Source organism: Erpetoichthys calabaricus, chromosome 5 (genome assembly GCF_900747795.2).
Source record: "Erpetoichthys calabaricus chromosome 5, fErpCal1.3, whole genome shotgun sequence".
Classification (NCBI taxonomy): domain Eukaryota; kingdom Metazoa; phylum Chordata; class Cladistia; order Polypteriformes; family Polypteridae; genus Erpetoichthys; species Erpetoichthys calabaricus.
Window position 1 is genome coordinate 8,010,216 of NC_041398.2, and position 26,662 is coordinate 8,036,877.

General features: G+C 40.4%; 4 protein-coding genes across 10 annotated transcripts in view; 2 read left to right on the forward strand and 2 right to left on the reverse strand.

The window, feature by feature from the left end:
* LOC114641514 (gastrula zinc finger protein XlCGF7.1-like) overlaps positions 1–26,662 on the forward strand; it is a 688,851-nt gene that overhangs the window by 361,381 nt on the left and 300,808 nt on the right. The window lies entirely within an intron of this gene.
* Positions 1–26,662, reverse strand: part of LOC114641540 (tigger transposable element-derived protein 1-like) — a 769,935-nt gene that overhangs the window by 203,847 nt on the left and 539,426 nt on the right. The gene's annotated exons all lie outside the window — the stretch shown is intronic.
* Positions 1–26,662, reverse strand: part of LOC114641539 (zinc finger protein 501-like) — a 419,195-nt gene that overhangs the window by 21,400 nt on the left and 371,133 nt on the right. The window lies entirely within an intron of this gene.
* The window catches only part of LOC114641511 (E3 ubiquitin/ISG15 ligase TRIM25-like), an 88,559-nt gene continuing 83,993 nt past the window's right edge, over positions 22,097–26,662 (forward strand). For both annotated transcript variants that reach the window (XM_051927828.1, XM_051927829.1), the window contains exon 1: positions 22,097–22,762. In XM_051927828.1, coding sequence (XP_051783788.1) covers positions 22,175–22,762 — 588 coding nt within the window. In that variant the 5' untranslated portion in view covers positions 22,097–22,174. The remainder of the gene's footprint in view (positions 22,763–26,662) is intronic.

The following is a 26,662-nucleotide window of genomic DNA, read 5'->3' on the forward strand; positions in this document are numbered from 1 at the left end:
CTGCATGTCTTTGGACTGTAGGAGGAAACCGGAGCGCCCGGAGGAAACCCACGCAGACACGGGGAGTATATATATATATATATATATATATGCTTTTCAATAGCACGATTAGAATTGTCTGAGTATTAAAGGTGTAGGTCTATTTTATAAGCATATTTTATAACATCAACGTTAATATAGAGTATAACTATAATTATTATTATTATGTATTAGCATTGATATGAACGATTTGTGAAATTAGTATTAAGTATAAAAAATGAAACTGATTATACAATTCAATATTTATTATATTTATACATTATTATATCTGTCTTTACACGTTTTGCACACATATTTAATAAATGTAATAAACTGCACCAAGAATGGTTAAAAAATCATTCAAAAAATGTGTATGTTGTAGAAAAGGTGCTATACAGGCGCCCGACCCGGCACAGAAGGACACAGAGGCATGTATAAAACAAGGACTTTTTATTTTCTTCTTCACCCATGGGCGCACGTCTTCCCTGTGACCCACAGACAATACACAGCCCCAAAAGCACTCTTTCCACACAACAACAATCCTTTCTCTTCTCCCACCTTGGCACCACCACTCCTCCCAGGCAACCTTGTCCTCTTCCTCCCGATTCTGGCTCATGAGTGGTGGATGCTGGCTCTTTTTATAGCCCACCCGGAAGTGCTCCAGGTACTTGATCACCTGTGGTCAATTGCACTTCCGGGTGGGGCTGCAGAGATGTCCAGGTGGGTTCCTGGCTCCATGCAGCACCCCCTGACGGCCACCCCAGCTCCCCACAGGGTTGTGGAGAACTCCATCTCCCAGGAAACCCTGCGGGAAACTGAGGCACCATCGTCAGCCAGGGAGGCTGCCACCAAGCGTCCCGGGGGAGGTAATGAGATGTCCATAGCTGCTCCCCCGGAACATATACAGAAGGGACGTCCCGGCCGCCTGTCACAACGTGTATGTACATATATCTGCACAAACTCGTGAGTAACATTTTTAGAAAGTTCAAAAATAAATGCAAATCGCAAAGTGTCTGTGTGACTTGAACAAGCTTTTGCAGAATACATTAACTGATAAGAGGCTGGCCAGCCCTTTCCGAGTTTTGGTAGCCAACACGAGCCGTGATTCACCAATTCTTGGTAGCCGACCGAGCCGTCATTGGTCAATTCTTGGTAGCCGAAGCGGGCCGCGATTGGCCCGAGCTTTCAATTCTTGGTAGAATCTTGGTAGCAGAAAGTGATCTGATTGGTTTTTGCTACCAAGAATTACCTCGACTCATGGCTGCTCGGGGGCGCCAACCAAGCAGACATTTCTAATTTATACCCTAAGCCAATTTCTTTTTCTATGGTTAAATTCTTGAATAAAAGTGCACTTGTTTTGTTATCCTTGTACCATTTGTGAAAGTGTTTATTTAATATTTGGACTTCAGTCTTCACACATTATACACTTCATGTACACCTTTTGTCAATTATTACTAAAACATCCATCCATCCATTTTCCAACCCGCTGAATCCGAACACAGGGTCACGGGGGTCTGCTGGAGCCAATCCCAGCCAACACAGGGCACAAGGCAGGAAACAATCCCGGGCAGGGTGCCAACTTACTAAAACATGAAAAATGTTTTTGATTTTTACTAATGTGTTCAACAATTCCTGCCTTGCATTTGCTGTCATCCTGTGTTTACACAGATTGTTGTAGACACAGAGCACACATGAAATGTATGTGTTCTAGTTAGCAAGATATTATTTCCCCTCTACAATTCCAGGCACCTTACACTCAGATACACAAGACCTGAGCTCAGAGAACTTGGTGTACGACTAAAGCTACATCACCTCATTACCCCACCCTTCGTTCTCACATCCTAATCCTGAGCTGTTAAAGATTGACAGACTTTTGGTCAATCAGTTCTTACAATTATGTTGAATTTAGGAGGACTCACATGTGAAAACTGGACTATTAAAGTAATGTTTACTTGTCGCACTAGCATCATTTAAGGCCTGTTGCTCTGACCTCACATGTGATGAAGACCATGGAGAGGCTGCTGCTTCACTACCTGAGGCCACAGGTCCACCACGCCCTTGACCCTCTGCAGTTCGCATACCAGGAGAAGGTGGGAGAGGAGGATGCCATCGTCCATATGGTACACCGATCCCTCTCCCACTTGGACAGAGGCAGTGGTGCTGTAAGAATTACGTTTCTAGACTTCTCTAGCGCCTTCAACACAATCCAACCTCTGCTTCTTAGGGACAAGCTGACAGAGATGGGAGTAGATTCATACCTGGTGGCATGGATCGTGGACTATCTTACAGACAGACCTCAGTATGTGCGTCTTGGGAACTGCACGTCTGACATTGTGGTCAGCAACACAGGAGCGCCGCAGGAGCGCCACAGGGGACTGTACTTTCTCCAGTCTTGTTCAGCCTATATACATCGGACTTCCAATACAACGCGGAGTCCTGCCAAGTGCAAACGTTCGCTGATGACACTGCTATCGTGGGCTGCATCAGGAGTGGGCAGGAGGAGGAGTATAGGGACCTAATCAATGACTTTGTTAAATGGTGCGACTCAAACCACCTACACCTGAACACCAGCAAAACCAAGGAGCTGGTTTTGGATTTTAGGAGGCCCAAACCCCTCATGGACCCCGTGATCATCAGAGGTGACTGTGTGCAGAGGGTGCAGACCTATAAATACCTGGGAGTGCAGCTGGATGATAAATTAGTCTGGACTGCCAATACTGATGCTCTGTGCAAGAGAGGACAGAGCCGCCTGTACTTCCTTAGAAGGCTGGCGTCCTTCAACTTCTGCAATAAGATGCTGCAGATGTTCTATCAGACGGTTATGGCGAGCGCTCTCTTCTACGTGATGGTGTGCTGGGGAGGCAGCATTAAGAAGAGGGACGCCTCACGTCTGGACAAACTGGTGAGGAAGGCAGGCTCTATTGTAGGCACGGAGCTGGACAGTCTGACATCCGTGGCAGAGCGACGGGCGCTGAGCAGACTCCGGTCAATCATGGAGAATCCACTGCATCCACTGAACAGGATCATCTCCAGACAGAGGAGCAGCTTCAGCGACAAACTGCTGTCACCGTCCTGCTCCACTGACAGACTGAGGAGATCGCTCCTCCCCCAATCTATGCGACTCTTCAATTCTACCCGGGGGGTAAACGTTAACATTATTCAAAGTTATTGTCTGTTTTTACCTGCATTGTTATAACTCTTTAATTTAATATTGTTTTTTTTTTCTTGTATTAGTATGCTGTTGCTGGAGTATGTGAATTAACCCTTGGGATTAATAAAGTATCTATCTATCTATCTATCTATCTATCTATCTATCTATCTATCTATCTATCTATCTATCTATCTATCTATCTATCTATCTATCTATCTATCTATCTATCTATCTATCTATCTATCTATCTATCTATCTATCTATCTATCTATCTATCTATCTATCTAATATCATAGGCAGCCATGCCAGTAAGTGGCACCACACAGCTTCACTGATACGGATTAAGCTGTGGACCTCCTTGAGTGGACAAACATGGTGTTTCCTGGCTGTTTGAAAGAAAGGAAAAATTCAAGACTTTAACAATGAATTCATACACAGCCCAAAGCTAGCTATTTTAATAAAATCTGCTGTAACTTGATCTACTGTTATTATGATTTATAAAGAAGCATTGACATATAGACTTAAATTCTGGTTAAAATATACGTATGCATGCTAATATGAACACCTGCAAGCACAAGCAGCTGCGGCATTAGGCAGTGATGGGCAGCCACACACTGTCTGACTTCTCAGCACAGAGGCTGAGCTGCTGGGCATTGAAGCAGGACCCCCTAACCCCTCGAGCTCACAGGCATCTGCTTCAAAAAGGGAAAAGTCCCTAGCCTTCAATAATCAACTCTTAAAGGCCTATATGGCTCAAAGCAGTTAACACAAAGCATTTTACTTTAACATTAGTGCCTAAGGTATTGAGGAGCCCTAATATATAAATTTAAGTGTTCATATGTTTACACACCGATATGACAGCTTGCCTAGTCTTCTCAAAATGACAGGCCCTGAATGCCTTTGGAAGTCTGTTGAGTCTTCTGTCAGTGGAAGCCCCAGCCCCTGTGCCCCCAAAACAAAATCTGCCTGTCTGCTCGCTCAGCTCCTTCACAGAACACAACGTCCTTCACTCACAGAAGTTCACATCAAAGCAAGTAAAGAAGACAGGCAGGCCAGTGGCCATTAAGCTGAAATAAATGGTGACCTTTTAAGCTGCTTCAGGCTTAAGCTTTTCATAGCTAATGGCACATTGATCCTTAATTGAAGTTCTCAACAAAACAAAGAGAATTATTGATGAATGATGAGAAATGAACGGTGACAGGACGGCTCACCTCATAATTTTACTAAAGCAGCAAAGGAGGAAAACCTGACAAACAGAATCAAACTACTGACTGGAAAACAAAAATATAAGACTAATAAATGAAAAGACTATAATCGTAATAGTAAGTTACAAAAGAGTGAAAAGCTATAATAAGAGTGAAAAGGAACAAAAATAACATGAGCGTGTATCTGTAGGTGAGTTTATGAAAGACCAGGGTTAAAAGTTCATGAAGTGGATCAGGCCGTGAGTATAATAAAAGTGTAAAAGGAAACTCTGAAATGTTTAATCCATGGAAGATAAAACACAATAAAATTGGCAATATGTTGGAAACACGAGATCTAACCACACAATGTAATCATAAAGAGAACAAAAGAATGTCAGTTATATGGAGGAACACATAAATATGATGTGACTGAAGGAAATGAAACCTGGCTAAAGGGCAGAGGTGAGGATGAGGAGAACAGAAAGGGATACACAAGATTTAGAAATGACAGCGTGTGTTTGTGGTATTCAGTTTCATTAAGGAAAGACTTAAGTAACCATCTGCTTTAAATCTGAACCTTCAGTGAGGGTACAGACATTTGACTAAAAACCATCAAGGGTACAGATCTGACTTTAGGAGTGGGCTACAGACCACCATATACAGATATGAGTGTCAAACAGGTATAAACACCTTTAAATAGCCGATGCCCCACTTACTGTACAGTATGTCTCTGAACTTATCTGCACATTCACACCGAGTGCACATTAAGATCTCACGATTTCAGTCTACTAAAGAGTCCAAGAATTAATAAAACAACAGAGGGAGGTCAAGCTGTTAGCTGCAGGGCCTCAAGGCCATGGACTGAGCTGCCTGCTCATATAAGAGAAGCCCCTTCACTCTCAGACTGAGGACTCACCACTTTATCCTGGCATAGCTGGTAGGGCTGACTGTTAGCTGTGCTTATTACATCTCTGTTAGTCATTTGTAATAAAGTATTAGGTGATATAATCATCATGAACTCCTCCTAAACCTTCTCTATTCTCTATCCTTTCTCGTTTCAGTATTCTGCTGTTCCACTTCTCCACTGCCAAGCTGTTTAGTTGCCCATGACTAAGGCACCTGAGGTATCGAGAGCCTTGGAATTGAAGAGTTAAAGGACTGATTAGCCTGCCCAGCACAGACATGTACAATAGAAGGACCAGCAGGAGGTGGGTAGCCAGTAGGCTGAGGTCTTCAGACGTGTCACTGTCTCTGACTTTACGTCACATAAATGGCCATCGTTGTCCCTCCACAGGTTTATTTTCTCCAGGGATTCTGATGATTGGAGTTTCTGATTTCCTCTTCTCTTTTGTTAGCTGGCCATGTCTCAATGATGATATTAATGGACGTGTCCTGTTTAATCATTTTGTGCTACTCAGTTGAAGTTGATTTGTTAATTGTGTTTTTAAACTAATCTTTATTTATATGTGTGTACCATTTGTAGGTTGTAAAGTCTGTAGCCATGTTTTAAATATCAACCTGCCTCCAGTGATCTGAACCTGCAGCGATGCACACAATTCAGTGCTCCACATTGAAAAAACATCTGCAAGCTTTTAGTAATTTGAAAAAAGCAAGTTTACAGAGGATATGATAGTAATGGTGGAGTTTACTTATCCAAATGTTAACTGGGAAACCTTATAAAATATGACACACAGACAGAGTTCATCGATGTAATTTCTAGCTGTTTATTAACACAGGATGTTTAAATACCAGGGCGGCACGGTGGCGCAGTGGGTAGCGCTGCTGCCTCACAGTTGGGACACCTGGGGACCTGGGTTCGCTTCCCGGGTCCTCCCTGCGTGGAGTTTGCATGTTCTCCCCGTGTCTGCGTGGGTTTCCTCCGGGCGCTCCGGTTTCCTCCCACAGGCCAAAGACATGCAGGTTAGGTGGATTGGCGATTCTAAATTGGCCCTAGTGTGTGCTTGGTGTGTGGGTGTGTTTGTGTGTGTCCTGCGGTGGGTTGGCACCCTGCCCGGGATTGGTTCCTGCCTTGTGCCCTGTGTTGGCTGGGATTGGCTCCAGCAGACCCCATGACCCTGTGTTCGGATTCAGCGGGTTGGAAAATGGATGGATGGATGGTTTAAATACCAAAGTGATTAGAAGCCGCCTGTCCTGAGTCTTTATTGTGTAATACTCAGAACAGAATTCAGGGGTAATTTGTCTCGCTTAAAACTGTCCAAAATGTTTCCAGGGCAAGATCCAACCTGCAAATGCTGCAACCAAACTCCTACCTCACTGGGTCACATGTTCTGGGCCTGCACCAAACTAATATCATTTTGGACCAAAAATTTTAAGTGCCTCTCAGACAGCCTTGGGGTCACAATCCCTCCTAACCCACTAACAGCTGTGTTCGGTGTTCTTCCAGACGGACTTGAAGTGGAGAAGGACAAGCAAATGGTGATTGCATTCACTACACTTTTGGCACGCAGACTTATTCTGTTAAATTGGAAGAATCCTAATTCTCCTCTGATAAGTCAGTGGGAAACCGATATTTTATATTATTTGAAATTGGAAAAAATCAAATTCTCAGTTAGAGGATCTGTACAGAATTTTTTCAAAACCTGGCAGGATCTAATCAATATTATTTTAGAATAAGAGAAATAACTATTACCGCATTTAATTCCCTTCTCCATCTCTTATTTACATATATATTTATTTCTCCCTTTCTTTTGTTTATCGTTGCCTTATTAAAAAGCCCTAAACAATTCTCCTTTGGCTAAGCTCTCCTTCTCAGGGGTGGGGTTTGATTTGTCTTCAATTTTGTTTGGTTATAAATTGATCTATTTGTATGGAATGATTACAATAAAAAGTAATAATAAAAAAAAAAAGAATTCAGGGGTAAAGGTTGTCCATCTTCTGGGATCAAAAGATAAGAAGCCTTACATTGTGTGGTCTAAAAGGTATAAAGAAAACTGAAAACTGATCTAAAAGAGACAAACTGGTAAAAATAATAATAATATACAGTCCAGGGGCAGGGAGGGCTGTAAACACAGAAGCATTACGGAATTTTACAAAAGCTGATGAGCAATGTCGGGTGTGAATTTTTGATAAAGCAGAGGCCTCATGCAATAATGCATTACGTAGAATTCACACTAAAGCAGGGCGTACGGACAAAAGCGGAAATATGCGTATGCACAAAAAAATCTAGATGCATTAATCTGTGCATACACCAACTTCAACATTCATCCGCTACATAAATCCCGGTCAGCGTGAAAAGTAATCCACTTTAATGACGTAGTTTATTTTGTCATTAAAGTAGAATATCATAAACTTCATCTTTAAATCATTCAGTTTAATGGTTTCTCAAATCCCATTGTAACTAAAGTAGCACATTAAATGTTTTGTTTTTTACTCTTCTTAAAGTGAAACCGAAGTAAGATAAAGCAGCACATGAAGCTGAGCAGAGGAGAGCAGCCACGGGCATCTCAGGACTTCAGGACAAGGCCAACTGTGACAGACTCAGAGAGTTAAACCTGTTTTGTGTGAGCAGAGGAGACAGCTTGAGGACCTCATCCAGGTATTTAAAATCCTCAAAGGCATCGATAAAGCAGACCAGCAACATTCTTTAGGCTTAAGGGTGAATCACACACTCGAGGACATCACTGGAAATTAAGCAGAAATGCGTTTAATACTGAAGTCAGGAAGCTCTTCTGTACATAAAGAGTTGTCAGTCTCTCGAACCAACTACTCAGACATGGAGTTGAAGCAGAAACACTGAGAACCTTTAAGAAGAATCTTGATGAGATGTTGGGACAACGTAGCTATTAGCTAAACAAATGGGCTTGATGGACTGAATGGACTCCTTTTGGTTGTCAAATTTCTTATTTTCTTATGTTCTGCTATTCATTTTCTGACTTCCTGTGCTGTAGTCCCTATTCACAACTGAATTTACTGGTGTTTATCAAAAGTCACTATATGATAATCATGTATTATGGTTGGTGGATTTTAATCTTCACATAAATTTTGAAGTACATACATTTAGCAAATATTTTGCACAAGCAGTGTCAGATTGGGGGGATGAACATTACTCAGAGAATAAAAGTGAATTAAAAAAAAAAATTGCTAACTTTTACAAGCACCATACAAAGACCTGGGAATCGAACCCACAACCTCTTGACTATGAGACAGCAGTTCTTACTGCTGCACCAACCAAGCAGATAGTTCTACTTTGTACCCTAAGCCAAATTCTTTTTCTATGTTTATATCTATACTAATAAAAGCCAAAGCTCTCACTGACTCACTCATCACTAATTCTCCAACTTCTGGTGTAGGTAGAAGGCTGAAATTTGGCAGGTTCATTCCTTACAGGTTACTTACAAATGTTAAGCAGGTTTCATTTAGAAATTCTACGTGTAATGGTCATAACTGAATCCTACTTACATACATATATACGTCCATAGCCTGCAGCTCTGTCGTCGTGTGAGGTGGCGTTGCGTCCCCCATCCCCACGCCTCCCACGTAGTTGGCTGCCTGCCTTATATAGATTTAAATGCTTAACTCTCTTTTGTTGATTTCATTATACTTTGTCCTTCTCTGTGCAGTTTTTCCCCCTGTGTTGTATCTTAATAATGACAATTTAAAACGAGCAGAGCAGACACGCTGGCAAACAACACTGAATAATCAAAGGCTGCAAGTACTTTAGCAACCGACCCACTAATGAGTAAATAATAGATTCATTAAACAATTAGAAGATCTAAAAAAGTAGAATGAAAATCAAGATGAAAATACTGTTAAAAAGAAAAAAAAATACATTATTCCTATATAACTGCTTGGTACATTTTAATATTTTTTTTTAGCAAACTTAGTTTTCTAATTTCTATATTGTTCCCTAAACACAGAATTTGGGAAATATCAGTTCACTTAATTAGCCCAGGAGTTCAATTTAAAACAGAAGCTGGTTGGAACAAAAACCTGCAGCCACAGGGGTTCACCAGGACCGAGTTTGGGAAACACTGGTTTACATTGTTCAGGTACCAATTTCCTTTATCGTTCCAACCGTACCCCCATTAACATGTCTATCGAGGTGATCACCATCGATCAAAGAACTGTCACTTACCGAGTGGTTTCCATGCCCGGAGATGGCGCCTGCCTTTTCCATTCTCTGTGTTACATATTGCACAGCCATATCAGGCTCATTCTTGATATCCGGAGGAACATTGTGTCTTATGTATTGAATGACGGAGACAGGTTCAAGGTGTGGACTGATGACAGTACAGGAGATAATTATACTACACAGGAGCACTATAAGAGTGAAATGCTTAAGCCCTTCACCTATGGTTCTGCATGTGAGTTGATGGCTGCAACTGAATTGTTTGGTTGTTGCTTTCAAGTGTACCGAAATGGCCAAATATTTTACACCTTTGGAGAATCGCCAATGCCTCTTAAACATCTTAGATTCACAGGTGACTATTTGAATAGTGGACACTTTGATGTTTATGAATGTTTCAACTCTCAAAAGCTGGATGCGAAGTTATCGATGAAACCGGTTGTATGCTTACAACGCTTGACAGATGCCGAATGTCACTTCAACACAACTCAAACCGATTATGTGGTACATTTTCTGATGCAGCTAGACGGAAACAACTTTGTGACGCTGTCGCTAAATACTCGCAGGCAAATCCACAAGTTCATAGAGCTTCTGTTTCTAGGTACAATCCCAATAATGAAAAGCGGCTCATACGAAAACAACAGGTTTGGCTCAAAAAAGCCAATTGTGGATTTGCGTACGACCCAAACATAAATTATAAATTTGACAAAACAGTACACATTGGATCCATGGATGTTCACTGTGACTATTGTCAAGCTCATAGGTGGAAATGCGAGTCTCCTGGTTTGTGCTGTAACGGTGGTAAAGTCTCTCTCACTCCTTTACATAAGCTTCCAGACCTTCTTGGGTCCGCTGCTCTTCTCAATCTACATGCTTCCATTAGGTCAGATTATCTCGGGACATAACGTGAGCTACCACAGCTATGCTGATGACACACAGCTGTATGTATCAATAGCACCTGATGACCCTAAATCTCTTGATTCGCTAACACAATGTCTAACCTGTATCTCAGAATGGATGAATAGTAACTTTCTCAAATTAAATAAAGAAAAAACCGAAATCTTAGTGATTGGCAATAATGGATACAGTGAGGCTATTAGAAATAAACTGGATGCATTAGGATTAAAAGTCAAATCGGAGGTAAAAAGCTTAGGGGTAACCGTTGATTGTAATCTGAATTTTAAATCGCATATTAATAAAATCACTAGGACAGCATTTTTTCACCTAAGGAACGTAGCAAAAGTTAGACCTCTTATATCATCGAAAGATGCAGAGAAATTAGTTCATGCGTTTGTCTTTAGTCGACTAGATTACTGTAATGCACTCCTCTCAGGACTACCCAAAAAAGACATCAATCGTTTGCAGTTAGTGCAGAATGCAGCTGCTAGAATCCTTACCAGGAAAAGAAAATCCGAACACATTTCTCCAGTTTTGATGTCACTACACTGGTTACCTGTGTCATTCAGAATTGACTTTAAAATTCTGCTTATGGTTTTTAAAGCTTTAAATAATCTCGCCCCGTCTTATATATCGGAATGTCTGACACCTTATATTCCAAATCGCAACCTCAGATCCTCAACTGAGTGTCTCCTTAGAATTCCAAGAGCAAAACTTAAAAGAAGTGGTGAGGCGGCCTTCTGCTGTTATGCACCTAAAATCTGGAATAGCCTGCCAGTAGGAATTCGCCAGGCTAATACAGTGGAGCACTTTAAAAAACTACTGAAAACACATTACTTTAACATGGCCTTCTCATAACTTCACTGTAATTTAATCCTGACACTCTGTATATCCAATTCATTATAATAACTATTCATTCAAAATCTGTACTAACCCCTACTCTCTCTTCTGTTTCCTTTTCCGGTGTCCTATTGGTGGTGGCTTGTGCCACCACCATCTACCCAAAGCACCATGATGTTCCAACAATGATGGATGGATTAAAAGCCAGAAGTCTGTATAACCATCAGCATCAAGTGACTCCGTGAGAACCCTAACTACAAAGAGGACTATTTCATTTATGTTAGGTAGAATGCCCAAAGGGGACTGGGCGGTCTCGTGGCCTGGAACCCCTACAGATTTTATTTTTTTCTCCAGCCTTCTGGAGTTTTTTTTTGTTTTTTCTGTCCACCCTGGCCATCGGACCTTACTCCTTCTTATGTTAACTAAGGTTGTCTTATTTTAATTTCTTATTTGTCTTTTATTCTTCTTTTCTTCATTATGTAAAGCACTTTGAGCTACTTTTTGTATGAAAATGTGCTATATAAATAAATGTTGTTGTTGTTGTTGTTGTTCTTGAGGGCCTGTTAAATGGCGAACATCCTCAAAGTGAGCATTTCTTGAACAACATTCGAAAGTACAACAGCGCATTTCAAATGACGTCATTTGGTGCTAACCAAATCGTTGAGGGAAATTTTATGCCTTCATTTAAAGTCCAGGGACAAGTGTATCACTTCATTGGCAGTCTTTTACCTATGCCGACTGAGGAACACAAATGTTTGCAAATTTATTTCATTGGGGACGATGAAAAGGAAGCACAAATGCAGTGCGCTAATGTTTCTGGAGTTAACACGCCCCTGGTGCAGCAATTACAAAAAAATGCTGCATGATTGTAACACTTACATCCAAGACTTCCACTCCGCAATCGACAGTATTTCAGATGAAGACAAAGACTTCAAAGTTGTCATTCACGCTGAAAAAAAACCATTACATGCACACAAAGGCTGGTTTAATAAACCTACAGTACATCAAGTTGGTGTTCTCATCGTTGGGCAAACGTTAGAGAATAGGGATATTGTCTTGAAAAGCAGAGAAAATAAACTGCAACACATTAAAGAAACCCACAGATCATATGATGCACTTCAATATCCCTTCATGTTCTGCTATGGTGAAGACGGCTATTCTGTGTCTATACCTCAAGTTCATGCTGCCAGTAAGTTACCTATGAAGAAAACCGTCTCTGCAGCAAACTTCTATTCATACTGGCTTATGATCAGAGAACATCATGATAATACTATCCTTTTCTTCCCAACTTTATTAAATCAGTTTTAGGTGATATGTACGCAAAAATTGAATCCGAAAGACTAAATTATATCAGACTAAATCAGAAGAAACTACGAGCTGAAAATTACGTCCACTTGAAAGATGCTATTGACAAAAACGACACTAATTTAAGGGAACTTGGTCAAGCTGTGATATTACCATCGTCGTTCACTGGAGGACCTCGCTATATGCACGAGCGTACACAAGACACAATGACATACGTACATCATTATGGCCGCCCTGACTTATTCATCACATTTACTTGCAATCCTAAATGGCCTGACATCACTGAAGTTCTCCTTCCACGTCAAAAACCTCACGATCACCACAACCTTATCAGTCGTGATGGACTTGCTCACGAAGAGTAACATTTTCGGCTGTACAAATTGCTACATGTACACCGCAGAGTAGCAAAAGTGAGGTATTCCACATGCACACATTCTGTTGTGGCTAAAGGATAGGCTTAAGCCAGCTGTCATCGATCAAGTCATCCGTGCGGAAATTCCTGATCCACAAACTGACCCTGCCCTCCACAAAATAGTAAAATCCACCATGATTCACGGTCCATGTGGACCTCATAATATCAACTCATCCTGAATGATCAATGGGATATGCAGTAAGAAATACCCGTGTCCCTTCATCTCAGAAACTCAGACTGGAGAAGATGGTTACCCTCAGTACCGCTGGCGTGCACCGGTTAATGGAGGTCATACAATTAACATCAATGGAGTAGATAACGACAACAGATGGGTGGTCCCTTATAGTCCTGTGCTGTCCCGCTTCTTCAATGCTCACATCGATGTCGAATTTTGCAATTCAGTAAAATCGATCAAATACATCTGCAAGTATGTTAACAAGGGAAGTGACCAGGCAGTATTTACAATACAAAATCAAAATGACGAAGTATCTCGATACAAAGCTGGGCATTACATTAGTAGCGCTGACGAAGCCTGGCGCATTTTCTGTTTTCCCATTCATGAACGTTACCCTCTGGTCATTCATTCCGGACAAAGAATTTATTTCACAGAAGGCAATGTTGCCGATAAAGTACACAATCCACCACCGATGACCCTTTTAGCGTTCTTTGACCTTTGCAACCATGATGATTTTGCAAAACAACTTCATTATAATGAAATTCCATCATATTATGTGTGGGCAAACAACATGTTTCGTTGAAGGAAACAGGAGAACACTGTACCAGGACATTCGGGAGTGAAAAAAGATAATGTACTGGGACGGGTCTACACTGTGCACCCGAATAACTCTGAATGCTGCCATCTTCGACTGCTGCTCAATGAAATCACAGGTCCCAAGTCTTTCAAATCTCTCAGAACAGTTGATGGTGTCCTACATCCTATCTATAAGTCAGCCTGCAGGGCACTCGGTTTATTACATGAAGATATAAACTGGGACGAGACTCTACAGGAAGCCGCTCTGTCTCGGTCACCTCAAAAGATCCGTGAACTCTTTGCTGTCATGTTGGTGTTCTGCCAAATGGAAAACCCCTTAAACATATGGGAAAAACATAAAGACAGCATAGCAGAAGATGTTAGGAGACAGACTGAAAGAGATCATATACGAACAGAAGTCCACCAGTGGTTACATTTGATTTATAACAAGTGTCTACAGTTGCTTGAAAACTACGTAATTGCTATTGGAGGTCAATCTTTTGATCATTATGGTTTGCCTTCACCTTTCAGAGAACTGGCAGAAGTTAAAATCCCGAGTACTTGAAAGAGACATCTTACAACAAATCGCAATTGGCCAATATAGTCACAAATAGCGAGCTGTTGCTAAATAGTGACCAAAAGTCAGTTTTTGAGCAAGTCATGAGGAGCGTTGTCTCGGCCACTGGCACGGTGTTTTTCCTTGATGCTCCAGGAGGAACTGGTAAGACATTCCTCATAAACCTTCTCCTTGCGAAAATCCGCGCGGAAGGTAACATTGCCATAGCGGTGGCTTCTTCTCGTATTGCTGCAACTCTTCTTGAGGGTGGCAGAACTGCTCATTCAGCTTTCAAGCTGCATCTGAACCTCAGCCATACTGAATCCCCCATGTGTAACATATCAAACCAGAGCAACATGGCTGAAGTGCTGCGACATTGTCAGCTTATTGTTTGGGATGAATGCACTATGGCACACAGAAGAGGTGTTGAGGCTTTAGACAGAACCCTTCAAGACATTTGAAACACCAACAAACTTATGGGAGGCTTGACAGAGTTGCTGGCTGGAGACTTCCGGCAAACCCTACCAGTTGTGCCCAGAGGAACACGAGCTGATGAAGTTAAAGCATGTCTGAAGTCTTCATACCTATGGCCACAAATCAATGTTGTTACCTTAAGAATAAACATGAGGGTTCATTTGAAAGGCGACAAAGAAGCTGGGGAGTTCTCTGCTCTTCTGATGAGTATAGGTGATGGCACCTTCATTCAAGAAAATTGTAAAACAAATATTCCTACAAATCTCTGTCTCCTCGTGAATACTTTACAAAGCCTTCTTCAAACTGCTTACCCCAATCTACGAAATCTCCACGAAAATGACGTGTCATGGTTGAGGGAGAGCGCTATCCTGACATCAAGAAATGACATGACTACGACTATAAACCACATTTTACTTCAAGAACTACCTTCACAACCAAAAACATATCAATCTGTTGATTCAGTTGTAGAAGTGGAAGACATGGTGCTCTATCCGGAAGAGTTTCTCAACACTCTGAATCCTCCAGGCACTCCTGAGCATAATCTCATTTTGAAGGTTGGGGCACCAATAATGTTACTGAGAAACTTACAGCCACCGAAACTTTGTAATGGCACGAGACTTCAGGTCACATGCCTACAAAAGAACCTAATTGAGGCAAACTGTTTTTACTGGCAGTGGCTCAGGGGAGAGAGTTTTTATTCCTTGCATCCCCGTTATACCCTCTGATCTCCCATTTCAATTCAAACGCCTCCAATTTCCAGTAAGGCTCTGCTTCACAATGACAATTAATAACTCTCAGGGACAGACCCTACAAAAGGTTGGCATTGATTTGAGGCAAGATTGCTTTTCACATGGCCAACTATACGTTGCATGCTCAAAAGTAAGCTTGGCGCACAGCTTGGTCATATTACAACCGGAGGGACGAACTGACAACGTGGTATACAAAGAGATCCTTAACAAATAATTATTTGTATATTTTTCCTCAGTTTAAAAAGGTTTACTTTTCTTCTTAATAAAAATTTTAAGGCAGTACTTTGCCGCTGCGAAGCGCGGGTATTTTGCTAGTATCGAATAATAGAGGAAATGTGAGGCAAGAAATGCTGAACACACAGCTAAAACAGAAAATGCTTTCATATGTGTTATGGTGTGAAATTTTGCATACAAGTTGATAAATATTTTGTATGTCTTTATTTGTAACTTAGGAAAAGCAATGAAATATTAGTATTTCATTAGTGAGAAGCATTCGTGTTTTCCCCCTAGGACTAGGATAGTGAATTTTACGACAGGGTTGGGGGAAGTGCCTCAGACAAGTTTGGCTAGTGATTCTCTACAGGACCCTCTCAATCAACCCCCACAGAAAAGCCAGAGTGCCTAGCTGGTGAACATCACCTTAACACTTGGTTTTGAGGGCAGGTGTGAAGGTATTCTATGCCCCATTGGTCTGAAAAATGGCTGTTTGGAATTGGCTTGTATCAGAAGCCTTTAAGTCCCAGCCCTATTGGCTGTAGGGTGTGGACAGAAAGCCTTTAAATTTGCCTGCTTTATCCCCCTCTCTCTCTGACCAACTGATGAAGGAGCATCTCAGACACCATGAACTGAAAAGGATAACATAATGAAGAGAACAGCTTGACAGCCATATTGAGACAGGCATGCATCCTGTTCTGAAGAAAGCTGACCACAAATGTGGACTTAACTGGAGACATTTTAAGTAACTAACAAGTCTTTGTACCGTCTGAAACTACACATCAGAATTTTCAGTTTGTATTGTTGCCGGTATTCAAATGTACTTTGCTTATTGTTATTATTTATGAATATCATCAATAATTCATTATTTAAATTGTAACTTAACTCCTGCTTGTCTTTTACTACACCTAATTGTCTGAGGTTATAAATGTAGAAGAGAAGGTGGGGAGAAGTTATAAAGTACAATACCTGATAAACAGTGGTAAGTCTGTGAGATTTGAGGTATTCTGACAAAGGCTATGTATTAATAATACAAAAGGGGAAAGTAAAGTAATATGTTACTCTACCAAGACAAAACAATATGTTATAGTAATAAAGACATCATTTTGACGTGAAGTGTAGGATGTGTTAAGCCCAAATATTCAAGAAACACTTTCACAAAGGAATAACAAAACAAGCACGCTTTTGTTCAAGAATAAAACCAAAGTAAAAGAAATTGCTCAATTGACATGTTGCTAAAGCCCACCTATCAGTCAGTACAATATAAAAGACATTCGCATACATGTGTGTTTGCACATTTGTTGTCACAATGGTAATGCTGCTCCATCACTGTATAAAAAAATCGTTCAAATGACATGATGATGTGAATGTCGGAGTGTGAGGAAAGTAACTTCCATCAAAGACAGTGTAGGGTCTGTGTGCTCAACAAGACACCAAGAAGAAATGAGTGAGTTGCATTTGTGTGTCTGCTTTTATCCCTTCAGCGCTAACTTTTACAAGTACCATAAATTTACACTGGCCATTACAGTGTCAAATCAAATGTTTGTATTTATTATATACTGTAATAATAGAAATAATAGCAGTATAGCCTCAAATCAAATGTATGTTTTAATCATATACTATAATAGTAACAATAATAGCAGCTCACTACTCAAAACAGTAAATGTGTGGAGGACTGGGATCGAACCTGCAACCTTGTGATTATGAGACAGTCGTCCTTACTTCTGTACCAGTCAAGTCTTCATATCAATTGATAGTTGGGCTTCAGTTTTCACACATTACCAGTAACATGTAAATTGAACAATTTCTTTTTCTTCAGTTATATTCTTGAATAAAAGTGCACTTGTTTTGTTATGCCTTTTGTGAAAATATTTATTTGACATTCAGTCTTCACAAATTATACACTTCACATTAACAATTTGTCAATTATTATCGTAACATGAAAAAAGTTTATCTTTTAGTTATGTGTTCAACATTTATTGCCTTTCATTTCCTGTCATCCTACACTTACACAGATTGTTGTAGACATAGATCACACATGAAATGTATGCATTCCAAATAACAATATATTATTTACCCAATACAATTCCAGACACTTGACTACCAGTTAAGTAGACTTTTGTGTCTAACTTGACTTCAACTGCTTCAGTGGGGGAAGGGATGGCAGGCTGCTTGGTGCTTCTGCTGATTGACACTTAACAGAAGAAAGATGCTGATGAGAAGGTGAGAGGGAATTTAAGGTGGCCCGGGATTACAAATATTTTTGTAGGCATCAGTGATTCTAGTGTTAAAAGACAACATTGGAGAAACTTCATTTGGTCTAAATGAAATTTGTATCTGGGTATCATCAGCATAGGAGTGAAAATTAACATGATGTTTACTAATAATTGATCCTAGTGGGGAAGGTCCCAGTATTGAGCCTTGCAGGACACCATATCTGATATATATATAAGAACTAAACCAGGCCAGGCCACTGTCTGTAAAGCCAACATCATTTTCAGGCCTGTTTAGTTAAACACAGCGTTTAACACTAATGACCATTTTATTTAAGTCTGACAACATAATTACAGTGGAGTTTCCTTCATCAGAGGATATCAGAGTGTCATTTACAACACGCGTTAGTGTCATTTCTGTACTATGACCAGTGAGGAAACCAGACTGGAATTTCTCAAAAATTAGTTTTTCGTAAGGTGTGCCTGAAGCTGATTGGCAAATACTTTTTCAAGTATTTTTGAGAGAAAGGGTACATTTGAAATGGGGCTATAATTATTAAGAATGTGTGGCCCTCGATCTGACTTTTTAAGTAAAGGTTTGATGATTGACACTTTCAGTGCATCAGGTACTGCGCCATGCAATAATGAACTATTGATAATGTTAAGAATAGGTGCGGCAAGAACATCCATTGCACTTTTTACTAGTTTTGTTGACACTGGATCAGGGAACAAGTAGTGGGTTTCATTTCAGAAATTAAAGTTAAGACTTCCTGCTCTGTTGCAAGATTAAAATTTGTAAAGTGTTAAATGCAATGTGAGATAGTATGTGGTTTGCACTGTGATGCAGAGATCTGGGATCTTATATTTTTAATTTTCTCATTGAAGAAGTTCATAAAGTCTGTACTGCTAATGTCTGTTGGTATTTTGCACTGTAGATCTGAATTCCCATTTGTAAACTTAGCAACTGTTCTAAACAGTACCCAAGGATTTTTATTATTGCTGTCTATTATTTTAGAATAGTAGTCTGAGCAAGCAGTAAAGAAAGCTTTTTTATATTTTTTAACACTCTGTCCATGCAATTTGAAAGACATGTACCTTTGTTGCTCTCCATCTGCGCTCCAGTTTTTGACACTCTAATTTAAAACCTCGAGTGTTTTCATTAAACTGGGGAGAGTTTCTATGTGCTTTGATCACTTTTGTTTTAAAGGGAGTCACTGCGTCCAAAGCATCTCTCAAAGTCACATTATAATGTCATGTTAGCTGATCTAAATGGTTTTCCACAATTACACACGACTAACTCAAAGTATCTATAAATTGTGAAGCAGAATTACAATCTAAATGTCACACTGTCTTTATTTTAATCTGTGAGTGAGTTGGCAAGGGCAGGACTAAATCAAATGTAATTAAGTAGTGATCAGAAATAACTTCATTTAATGGAGTAATATTTACATTTTCAATTTCAACTTTGTAAGTTATAATTAAACCTAATGTGTGGTTATGATTATGAGTTGGACCTTTGACAATCTGACAAAAGCCTACTGAATTTAACTAATAAGTAAAACATTTGCTAAAAGTGTCAGTTTCCACATCAATGTGTACAATAAAATCCCCCATCAGTACTATGTGATCATGATTTATAGCCAAATTAGATAAAAGGTTGCTAAATTCAGTCATGAACAATGAATATGGCCCTGGTAGTCTGTAGACTAGCAGTATAATTGTTTTGGAATCTGTTTTAATATTTAAAATGAATGCCTCAAAGGATGTGAAGTTGCCTAAATTTTTAGAAGTGATTTGCATTTTGTTACAATGAATTATTCCAAGTCCTCCTCCTTGACCAGAATCTCTAGACTAATATAGGAACGAGTATCCATCTAATGACACCTCAGCTAGGGGAACAATATCACATTTACTAAGCCTGGTTTCAATTAGAAGACGCAGATCAGATTTTGTACTTAATATAATATCATTTACCAAAACAGCTTTACTGCCAAGAGAGTGAATGTTCAATAAGCAGCATTTGATACTGTACACTTCTTTCTGAACTGGCAATATATTTTTTGTTTAATTTGAAGTAAATTTCTACTACAGATGCCCCTGGTGGAGGGTGTGGTTTTATCTCTTGGTCTAATTGTACACCTTATTTTTTGGTTATCGATTAATTTAAGGTTTGTATCAAGACTAAATTTACGGAATGCCCCATGACAAGAATTATGGGTAACAGCTTCAGGAAAGTAACAGGTGGGATAAACAACAGACTGTGATTTAAGATCACATGACTGTGGCCTGGATGGAGCTCTAATCAGTCAGCCAGGCAGTTTTGTTGCCATATTTTGGGATAATACTAAAGATTTCCTCTAGTTAGGATAAAGACCATCTCTTATGAAAAATCCAGGCCTTTCCCAAAACTCATCCCAAATGTTCACAAACGCTATGCTTTTATTTGCACACCAGGTTTCTACCCAGCAGTGAAGGGAATACAATCTGCTATAAATTACATCCCCTCTATATAATCTTGGTAAGGGGCCAGATACAACTAAATTCCGACATTTTCTTTTAGCTTTGCTGTATAGAGAGATGAAGTTCCTCTTTAATACCTCAGATTGCTGTAAATAAATATCATTAGTGCCACCATGCAGCAATAAGTTAGATACTTCATCATCGGTGATACGATCCAATTGGGCCTCTCTGTCAGAAATCTTCGCACCTGGCAGGCATTTAACATTAACTGTTGGTTTAACATAGTTTGGAATTCTGACATTCTGCACTAAGGAATCACTAATTATGAGCACTATGTTGTTCTCAGTTATCCACAGGCATGCTGCAGAGTGCTGAGAATCTGTTCTGGATCCAAATTGGTAACCTAGGTGCCAAGGGACTCAATTTTGGCTTCTTAGGCCCCTGTCTCACTGTTGTGCCCTGCGGCTGAATTGGTGCTGCTGACTTCGGCTGCACACTGACTACAGTGGGACCTGGAGAGACTGAAGCTTAATCAGAAGTCGCCAAATGATCTAAACAAACCAAGTTGATTGAATGTTCGGTTTGCCTAATTGCTATCAGGTTCCTAACACGGTACTCCAATTCACATAGTTTCCCAACTGACTCTAAATTAACTAAACACTTTTGGCAGGTGAAGCTGTCTACACTGTCGACCGGAAAGCCTGAACTGTACATGCTGCAGGACACACAACATATAAACGTGCTCTTGATGGGCAAAGAACAGATGGAACTTACTTTTAACTCTGAGTTCATCTTCTCTGTTTCTGCAGTAATTTTGGCGCTTTGCGCTTTCAGCTGAATCACTAGGAGACAGTCAGCTTTAACTTTCTACCACCCACTGGCCAATCAACTTCGACGTCTCCTTGTTGGATGTCGACTTTACTCTAGTTGGACTTACTCGAGTGTTTGTGAAGAGCTACGTGCCTGTGGGAGATGCCGTTGCTCTGTGCTTCCGCTCGCTGCTGCTCAGAAGAAGTGGGGCCTGAAAGAGAGAGAAGATCTGTATGTGTGTGTGCGTGTGTATGAGGAGTACACCAGCCTAGTCTCACAAATCCTGTGATAATACGACTTGTATAACCTGTGAATGAGCTAAGAGTGGCCAACACCTGCTCGGTGTTACGTGTCTGTCTGTTTTGTGTCCTGTCTGTTATGTCAATTTTTAAAAAGTTTTCAAATTTCTACGGTCTGTTTATCAATAAATCATATCATTCAAGGGCTTCAGCTACCTTGTTGGGAGTCTAAGAGTTGGTGAATTTACTGAATAATCTGAGAAATTACTGACATGGACAAAGAAAAAAAACAAAATTCATGATTTGATGGATTAACATCAATCAGATTATTCTCCTCAACCAGATCATTCACACAACTCTGATAAGCAAGAGATGAGAGCTTATTATGGGATGGACAATTTGACTAATAAAGAGGACCAGCATGGTGACATGCAAATCTGTTTACAGTCATTGCTGTGTTGTGTTTTATTTTTATTTTATTCCATCTGTCAGTGTGCACTGAGCTCTGAGTCTGTCAAATATGCACTGATGTTTGTAATAAGTAACAAGAAATACTGACGTGAATTACACTTTAACAGACCCCCTGTGACAGGTCATCTCTTCTGTCACTTTGGGGTCTTCACTCTCTGAGCTCCTCCTTCACGTTAACTGTTCACCCTCAATGTCTCCTCAGATGTTCTCTCTGTGAGCTCTCAACTTTCTCTTTAAATCTCCTCTTCCTCCTCACTGAACACAAACTTTCACTTTGGTTTCTTCACAAGTCACTTCCTTGTTTATCTGACTGATTCTCTCTGCCTGCCTCTCCTCAGACTGACGATGGCTGAAGCCCAGCTGTGTGGATTACAGGATGAGTTCACCTGCTCGGTGTGTCTGGACACCTTGACTGACCCCGTCACCATCCCCTGTGGTCACAGTTTCTGTCTGAAGTGCCTCACAGACTGCTGGGGTCAGAGCCAATTGTGCAGCTGTCCTCAGTGCAGACACAACTTCACCAGAAGGCCAGCACTGCGAAGAACTACCTTGCATAATGAAGTCATCAAGAAATTAAAGAAGACAACAATCAGTCCTCCTCCTCCTCCTCCATCTAAGAATTATGCCGGCCCTGGAGATGTGGAGTGTGATTTCTGTACTGGGAAGAAGTTCAGAGCGGCGAAGTCCTGTCTAACCTGCCCGGCCTCTTACTGTCGGACTCACCTGCAGCCTCACTATGAAGTAGCAGCCCTGAAGCACCACAAGCTGGTTGATCCTGATAGAAATCTGAAGGAGAAACTCTGTGAGAAACATCAGAAAAGTCTGGAGATATTTTGCAAAACTGACAAGACGTGTATCTGCATAATGTGTGTGGTAACTGGACATAAAAATCATGAAATGGTCGAGCTGGAGATGGAAAGAGAAGAAAAACAGGTGAGTGGGGCTTAGTGTTTAATGGAAACAAACTAAATAACAGAAGTTAAAGGATATGTAATATAGTGTAATAGAAGAATCTATTCATCCATCTTATAAATTTGATTTTCCAATTACAGGCAAGAAACAGCCCAGGATGGGACACCCATTAAGCAGTCAAGGGAGCCAAGTGGTCTCTCTTGCTCAGTTTCTTCGTGTTCTAAGACAGCGGGGGGCAAACTACAGCCTGCAGACCTGAACTGCCCCCTGGCAGGGTATACGTGTCCTGTGAGCTGCTCATAGTAACATCTGACATTCTGACCCTCATGAGTAAGTCACCATGGAGTGTCAGCGTAAACAGAATTCAGTCGACAGTCAGAGCACACGAATAGACACAGTCTGTAGTGACGCCACACACACGCCAAGTGGGTTTAGCTGGCTGTTTGCTTTGTCTTGTTGGTCCATTTTAAAAGAATTTCAGTGTGCGTTTGGCTCATCTCAGGACTTTATAAGAGTCTCACGTCAGTCCGTATTGTACTGCAGAGTTACTGTAAGTCAAAGTTTTGTACAATAAATTCAGCTCCAGGAACTCCTGGCTGTAATTTGGTAGTAAAACAAAGAGAGTGGGTGAATTCTGGGAATTGACATCAACATAACTGTGAGAAGGAGAAGGTGTTAGCTGTTGTGAGGGTCTCTTTATAAATTTAGTGAGAAAACTAAAGTGGGCTTGTATCAGTTGAGGGCTGCGTTACACACGCACACGCGCACGCACGCACACACACACACACACACACACACACACACAGATGTACAGGGAAGCTATAAATGAGTTCAGGCAATCTGTGCACAAATCCATGTTGCTATGAGAGTGTAAGAGAGAGTGTGAGGGAACTGATCCATCTAACCTTCTGAGAGACCAGAACTGAGATGAGAACATTGAAATGCAGCTCTGAAAGAAGGATGTGACCTGGTAAATTGTTGGGATAAAAATTGGGAAATAAAAATCACAATTGATGTGCCTTTTTCTATAAGAGTGAGAAAAACAACAAACTAAAGTAACGCAGATTCATATTTTGTGTTGTTTGTGGAAGTCATCTGTCTGAATGTTCTTGAATATGCACACCTTCAGTTGTCCTTATATCATAAATACGTTATATTTGATTGCATGTTCTCCTCGTGTCCATGTGGGTTTCCTGCTGATGCTCTGTCTTCATCCCATAATCTAAATATCTGCATGTTAGGTGGACTGAGGTGTTGGTAATTTAACAATTTATGAACTTCAGCCACAAACTGAGCAGATTTCTTCATAGTTCTAACATTCCAAGCTATTTAATTTATTCCTGTGCAGTTTCCAGATGTTTTGATATTTCTGGATGCAGAAAAAATATGTAAAAAAGATTTTTAAATGACATGATTTTATTTGAAAAATAGTCATTTAGCACGTTACAATAACGGGCGCTAGAACAGTAGTGCATAAACATTAGTAGGAACAGTCTATATTAAATGGTAAGGGACTTTGACCTCATTCTGCTTGTTGGTCGTATTTTTCTTTGTCTTTCAGCCTTTCTTTTACTGATGTTTACTTGCTGAGCTGACCATTCATCGTGGGCTGCCGCCGTGTATTGTGTGTCTTTAATTTTCTGTGACAGTAATACGGTCTTGTATGTCTGCTGGCCTGTACATCCATAATATACCTTTAATTTTCTCTGGCGGTAATACAGGTGTGCGCGTCGGTAATATGCCTTTAATTTTCTCTGACAGTAATACTGGCTTGTATGTGGCTGTAATATACGTCACTGTATTGTGTACCTTTAATTTCCTCTCGCAGTAATACTGGTTTGTATTTCTGTAAAACGCCTGTAACTTTCTCTGACAGTAATATCGCGCATCGCACTGTGCCCCGCGCATGCGCACTTCACCAGAAGAAACACGCACACGGACACCTGGATGCACACAGGGATTTTATTAAAGAGGATGCACTAAAAAGAAAAAAAAATCTTATACAAAAATTGTATTGGTCATATGTGACTAAAAATAAAATAGTAGGGTGCCCATAAAACAATTAGTTGAATTCAATTAAAATGAATAGAACTCTGAAGTGATTAAAAAAATCTTGAAAAGTTATGCTACATACTTTAAACATTTTTTATATAATGTGTCATTTTCTTTTCATAGTTAAGCTGGTTAGATATTTCACTTTAATGAAACTATGAATTTGAATTTAATTAAATGAAATACAACACTTCAGACATAGTGATTAAAGTGCACACGGCAGACTTTCATTTAAGTTTATTTACAGACATTTCACTCACACAGCACTTTTTATACACAGTCCACCCATTTCAGGGCACCATAATGTTGGGGACACTTGGTGTCACAGGTGTTTGTGATTCCTCAGGTGGGCTTCATGGCTTCATAAGACCCCTCGGCTTTCTTCTGCTCTTTTGGGGTCTATAGCTTTCTTTGTTCAACACGATGACAGGAGCTGTGACAGTGACAGTCACAGAAGCCATTATGAAGCTGGCTTGTCTGACTCCTGTCCTACAATCTGGCTGTGGTCCTACAATGAGCTGATGGTCAGATGTTGTTATTTCTCATTTTTGTTCATCAGTTTCTGTTTTGTTTTGATGTATTTGCACAAATCTGTGTCCTCATCTGTGGTAGTTCTGTATTTAGTGAGTGGTCTCATCTATTCTTGCATTTTGCCTTGTAGTTTGTTCTGTTCTGTTGTGTTTCTGAGGAGGCCATGATGGATTGGCCATCTAGCTCTGTGATGAGGATTACTTGTGTTTGACACTCACTGCACGCCCAGCCTACCTACAGGGGCGTCTCTCTCTGAATTGCCCTCTTAAGATTTCTTCCATTTTCTTTCCTTACAAGGTTAATTTGGGAGTTTTTTCTTCTTCTCTTCTTAGGGAATCTGGAGTAGGGGGCTCTTAAAAAACAGGGCCTGTTAAAGCCCATTGAGACTCTCCTTGGGTGATTTTTGGATATACAAGAAAAATAAAATTGTTATTTCCAGTGTGAGGTGCACAGAGTGACGAGTAAAGCAGACAGGCCTGTTCCTTGTGCTGCTCCAGTGTTGCTCACACAGTCCTTGAGTCTCCCAAACTGCGCTCTGCCTGACAGATAGTCCATCATCAGGACACCACAGGCTCAGCCACCTGCTGATATCTGAGCTGACCCCTTAACAGGGATGGCTAGGTGGTCTTGAAGGCTCTGGAGAAACCAAAAGACATAAACATAATAAACATTTTATTTAAAAAAATTAATTAATCATCTAAACAAAACACATGAGGTGAGTAACATATAAGAATATCATTTTTGAGTTTTAGAATTCCTTTAAGTTGCCTTCTTCCTGAATTCAACAGAATCGTTTGTGTATTTCAGTATCTTACTTGACTCCAGAAAATGACAACGGCAGACAACGTCCTCACATGTCTTACTCAGGATATCAAATGGCCTTGTAGATCCTATAATTACTGACATGACGTGTTTAAGTCCTCCTGGCCTTTCACCAGTTTCTTTACTTACACACTCCAGTTTGTTTTTTTATTATTTTTGGTGTTGTGTGAACTTCACATTTCCCAGTTTGCCGATGTGATGTCTTCTAAACATTGTGACACTAGAGGGTGCTGTCACTGCTTAAACCACACAGACGAACATCCAAGACACCAAGTAAAAGCACAAGAATTAATTGTAATTCTGTTTTTCTGGAGATATTGTGCTTTAAGCATCTCCGCCACCACAATACACAAATCAAAAATCAATAAATACAATAAAGATCCTCCTCTCCTCCCAGCAGCTCCATCACTCTACCTCCCAACTCTGGCTCAGCTTGCTGGGACTTGAATAGTCCTTTAAATAGTGCTTGACCCGGACGTGCTCCTGTCCTTCTGTCCATGTAATTCCATAGCACTT